The sequence below is a fragment of the Netta rufina genome (assembly GCF_964035555.1).
Source record: "Netta rufina genome assembly, chromosome: 15".
NCBI lineage: Eukaryota > Metazoa > Chordata > Aves > Anseriformes > Anatidae > Netta > Netta rufina.
The window spans coordinates 11870868-11876132 of record NC_140138.1 but is presented as its reverse complement, the minus strand read 5'-3'; the positions used below and the strand labels follow the sequence as shown (position 1 = coordinate 11876132).

The 5265-nt window shown below is 41.3% G+C and overlaps 1 protein-coding gene across 1 annotated transcript; it reads right to left on the bottom strand.

The window, feature by feature from the left end:
• Positions 1-2670: 2670 nt before the first annotated feature.
• FOXL3 (forkhead box L3) lies at positions 2671-4525 on the bottom strand (the record flags this gene model as incomplete). The annotated part of the gene is made up of 3 exons (XM_084295997.1): positions 2671-3153; positions 3504-3672; positions 4419-4525. The coding sequence occupies 3 exons, from the start codon at positions 4523-4525 to the stop codon at positions 2671-2673; spliced, it is 759 nt and encodes a 252-aa protein (XP_084152123.1).
• Between the last annotated feature and the right edge of the window lie 740 nt (positions 4526-5265).

The window sequence follows — 5265 nt, the reverse complement described above, 5'->3', positions numbered from 1 at the left end:
AATATGTCCCTTCATTTTTTGAAATATGATTGATATCCTTTGCAAAACAAATGTTAACACCTATTTGCACACAAATTTCTTTGATTATGTGTTAGGGAAACTCAAGTATGACAGTGTCTCCTAGCAGGCACTTTACTGCAAGCAAAGAAAGTGGCTATTTGTGAATATTAATTCATCTCTCTGAAAATGGCTTTGGAGCTCTGCTGTAAATCTATGTGGGTATATTTCTGCCTTTCCTAATGCATTTATCCTGTAGTGCTTAGTAGCCGTAACTGTTTCACCATTGGTCTCAGCAGCCCACTGCATTCACCTGGGCAAGGTGTATGCTTGGTGGGAACTTTTGCTGTCATTTAGTTACCTTTTGCTCACAGCAGTAACAAAGAACACATAGTAAGAAACATATGCACATTTCACTGCAAAAAATATATATTTCAAATATAGTGCCATGTGTACTATAACTATCAGCTTAACAGCAGCATTGCCATGTTTAAAACAATCAAGAAAAAATATGCGTATGAAGCATGAATATACAAATGTAGAGTTGCACACATATCGACACACATGTGAGTGCATGCATATACTGAGATACTCACTGCAGACATACTTCCCACACCTATTGACTACTGAATATAAATACTAAACGAGCAAATTCTCATTTCTCTTCAAATGAGAATCCATCTTTCCAGTGACCCCAGAGGTTTTCTTTTTTTTTTCTAACATCAGTGTAAACAGACAATCAGTTGGGTCTAATTAGTCAAATTTTGCTTTCAGATAGTAGCCTAGAACAACCATTGATTCACAGGGAACTGAAAACTCCCATTTGAAGGCAGAATTTGGTCACAAGAAGGCATCCCTTGACAGTCTGGGAGACATGCAGTGATGTGACTTTGACATCATTTTCCATTTTGGCTCTTTTGAAGAAGAAGCAAAGACTTTTGCATGCTATGGAAATGCCAGAAGATAACAAGTTTTATAGTTTTCCCCAAAATGAGCATTTATTACCAATCAGCATGAAATACTGCTGATGGTAAATTTTCAGTACATGGCAGGACTTTCAGGATCATAGCAACATACATCATGCATTTTTACAACATATAAGTGCAGTAATATTGCTCCTTTTCTCAATAACAATATATAAGAATATATAGTATAAATGTACAGTATATATTAGACACAACGTAAAATAACTTAGTGAAATGTCAAAGCTTCTGCATAAAAATTCAAGTCATGCCTGAGCATTCCTCTAGCACAATTTGCTTAATCTTATCTCATATACCTTCATTTACCTTTAGCTCATGTTGTAAAGATAATTTTATCTCTATATATGTAATTGCTTAAAACCACTAGAATCCTTGTATTTTTTTTTTCTTTTATCTTTAATAGGCGAAGTTTTTAGTAGCCAAGCCAAAACCAAGGTTTTGTAGTGTCTCTGCTGATGCTGTCGTTAGGTACTGGGAAGCAATTTATCATGAGCAAGTTATATAAGAACAAGTTCTTAAATGCTAGTTACACTTCATCATAGCCCATCAGGTTCTGTCCTGAAACACCCTGCTGCATGTAATGAAAGGACTTTCATTAGAAATGGCACTCGTTATCTAGCATTGCTATCTGTAAATTATAAATCTCACCAGCTTTGCTGAAAATGTATCAGGTGCCACTTCAGTAATTGCTTCCAAGAAGGATCAATAAAAATCTGTTTAATAAGAATATACAACTTGTCTCAAAGCAGGTTGGTGAAATTTTGGCTTTGGTTGACACTGAACACTGCTTCTTGGAAAAATGTGTCTCCCTTCATGCTTGCTAAATGAAATACATTCAAGGACTTTCCTGCAGCATCTCAGGGAGCGTTCTGATAGTGCCAGGGGAAAGTGTTATTTTTGCTTTTAAATCAGAGTATTAGGAGACCCTATGCCTCTGCCACATTATCGATCAATGTCTACCAGAGTTCAACAGCCTTGCAATTTGCTTTTGTGGAGTTTTTCTGAATACAACTTTAACAGTTTAAACAACTCTGTCCTGAATATCGACAAAAATATACCTTAAACACTTATAAATAGCTACATTTACTAAATAAAGATGGATTAAAACTGCATAGTACACAACAGTTTGAGACATGATGCCAAAATAAAAATTAAGGGAAGACGGGATGATTTTCTGTGATTCCTTTTAAGAAAACAAAGCCCCCCTGCCCCCCCACCCAAATCATTACATTCTCAGGTAGCACATATCAACGGAATTACACTGTTTTAGATCAGCTCAAGATCTGACCTATACACTTTGGTGGAATTGATACTAATTTCCACCAGTGAAAGTGGAATCCAATTCACTTGTCTCTAATAAAGTGTTGGGTGATGAGCAAGTCTCTTTTCTTTTGGATTCTGCTTGAAAAATAAAATTCTGTGTGGTGGTTGATGATGTCCAGGATATTTTAGAGAACAAAGCTATAATTTCATGGATTTCAGCATAGCAAAAACTGATACTGGTTAAAGTTATTTAGACTTTAACCTTAGCAAAGTTCTTAGGGGATAGACAGAGTACCAGCTGGTGAATCAGTAACCCTTTCTGTATACTGCTCGGGAAGAGAAAAAAAGAGGCAGATGGCTGATTTTCAGTGACATGAGGCTGCTGAATACACTGCAACTCAGATTTTGTTACCACGTCTAAATAACATCACATTGTCCAAAATTGGAGATTAATCTGCTGGGCCTCCAGTAGATGATATTTGTTATCTTGCATATTGTACTGAGATCTCAGGACAGGCAAGGGGTCGGGGGCTGAAAGAATGTAATCGATGCTGAATTTAATTTCAGAATCCGATTTTGCTAAGGAGGAATTGCTCAGGCTCTGCCTGCTGGTCATGTTGTTTGGAGCAAACCCACGAGGCTCCAGTAGTCTTGGTCCTGATCCAATACTTTCGTGTTTACTTTCAGAAGAGGAAATACTGTTAAAAGCAGAGTCCATAGGAGACATATCAGGGGATGAAGGACGTTTCCCTCTGCTTGATCTCTGCTCTTTATGTTCCCTTTTCATGTTCCTCCTCCTCCGTCTTCTCCTATAATTCCCATTTTCAAAGAGATCCAGCATGGATTCACATCCCGTTGCAAAGCTCCAATAGTTTCCTTTCCCCTTCTCATTCCCTTCTGTTCTGGGAACCTGTATTTATTTAAAGGCAGTTCAGTATTTGTATGTGTTACAGATGCTGCTGCTTAACATCTGCATTCATTTACATTCAAGAATGGTGTAAACACATCTGACAAGACTTTTAAGCCTATTCTCTTTCATTATATGAATAGGATGTAAACTCCAGCCTCTTCAATTTGTTATCTATTAGCATACATCAGACAAGGACATACTCTTTATCTCTATAATTGACAACTCAGGACGATTTTAAACGATTTGCAGCTCAGCTGCTCTTTTTCCTTCTTTCCTAGTGATGGGATTATTCCTGAATATTTTTTCAGCCATGCACAGTGTGTATGTAAATATATAGTTATAGGTCTTACCTTCACAAAACAACTGTTTAATGATAAGTTATGTCGGATGGAGTTCTGCCAGGCTCTTTGATTTGATCTGTAGTAAGGAAATTTCTTCATTATAAAGTCATAAATGCCAGAGAGGGTGACTTTATTTGAAGGACTTTGCTGGATGGCCATTGCAATTAAGGCAATGTAGCTGAAAAAAGGAAAACTTGCTGTTACAGCGTCACCTTGCCCACATATTCCATTATTAGGACTACACAGGTAAGCGTGCATCTATGAGCCCACTTCCAAAAGTTCTCCTTTTCTGCACCCTGCGCCCTGGTCTCCAGTTCTGCACCCTAACCCGAGATGTCTGAGGGACGAGCCCTGAGCACAGTCACTGCCTCTGCTCTCCAATAACCAGCACAAAACACAGGCATTACTTCCAGGGAGCAGAGTCCCAGAGGACTAAAGAAAGTTCAGCCACCTCTCAAACCCCATCAGAAAAGTTTCCCTGGGCTGAAAGGCTGCAGTGAGACCGACCAGGCTCAGAGCCCTGTTACCAGAGATCTTGCCTGCTCCTGGAAAGGACCTGTGAGCACTACACTGTGCATCTTTCCACCACAGCACCAATTATCTACTTCCAACTCCCCCATTGGCAAGTTGCACATTTAATTCCCCTTCTCCTATGGCTCCTGGAGGTCAAAAGAGACCATTTGAGGTCTGGTCGCTCAACAGCATGCCAGAGTTGCTGTGACCCCGCACGAGAAGAAACAAATCATGAACACTTCAGACACAGAGAGGGGGGGAAATTTGCCCACCACGGTGTCAACACCAGGACCAGCCCCACCATGCACACCTGGGGCAAGGTACCCCACTGCCCTGAGTGCTCTGATCCCACTCTCCCAGAGCTCAAAATCCTCCCCAGAGACGAGGGGACTTGGAAAAACTTCATCTTACCTATATGCCGGTCTGGTGAATTTTTTCTCTTCGTCAGAACTACAGGTAGGATAATCATCCCCATCATAATTAAAGCAGTTATAGGGGTACTGTGTGTTGTCAAACATCGTCCTGCTCCTTGCTCAGCTCCTGTGGAGTGAGAGAGATGGAGTGATGTTTCTCAGAGCTAGGGCTCCCTCCTCCCTTCTTCCCTCCCCTCTGTCTGCCTCGTTCCCTCTCTCCCCCCTCCTCACTCTCCCTCTCCTCCGTACACACATACTCTCCCTGTTGGGGTGGGGATTGTTTTTGCAATTCTTGCATCCCAGACAGCCCGCCTGTTAGCATATAATTATTTTTTTTTTTTTTTGGGGGGGGGTGGTGTTATTGTTGTTGTTGCTCTCGCCTCCAGTGGGGCGGTGGGGCCGGGTGCTGGTGACTGATGGAGCTGGTGGATTGGGGGTGAACCTTTGAACCGGGGTGTGCACTGCCGGTAGCTCTGCGTGGCTCGCTGGGTGGTCTGGGCTGGAGCGGGGCCAGTGCTTCCCCCGCCACATCCACAACGTGACAAAAGCAAACAGCATGATGTTAATAAATCATGCTTCAAGGTCCCTGCTTGGAAATTAAACTTTGAGAACAGAGTCCAGCTCCCCTCCCCAACACCCTCTCCAGCCCCCGAGTCCTCCCCCTTCTTATTTTTTCTCTCCCCAGCGAAGCAGGGTGGCTTTCTTATTTATTTATTTTTAGAAACCCGACGTACAATAAACAGACGATCCAGGCAGTAACTCACGCTTGTCCCGATCTGCAATCTATAATGCAGTATAATAGACATAAATTATATTTCCATGACTAAAGGAAAATGTGTATGTTC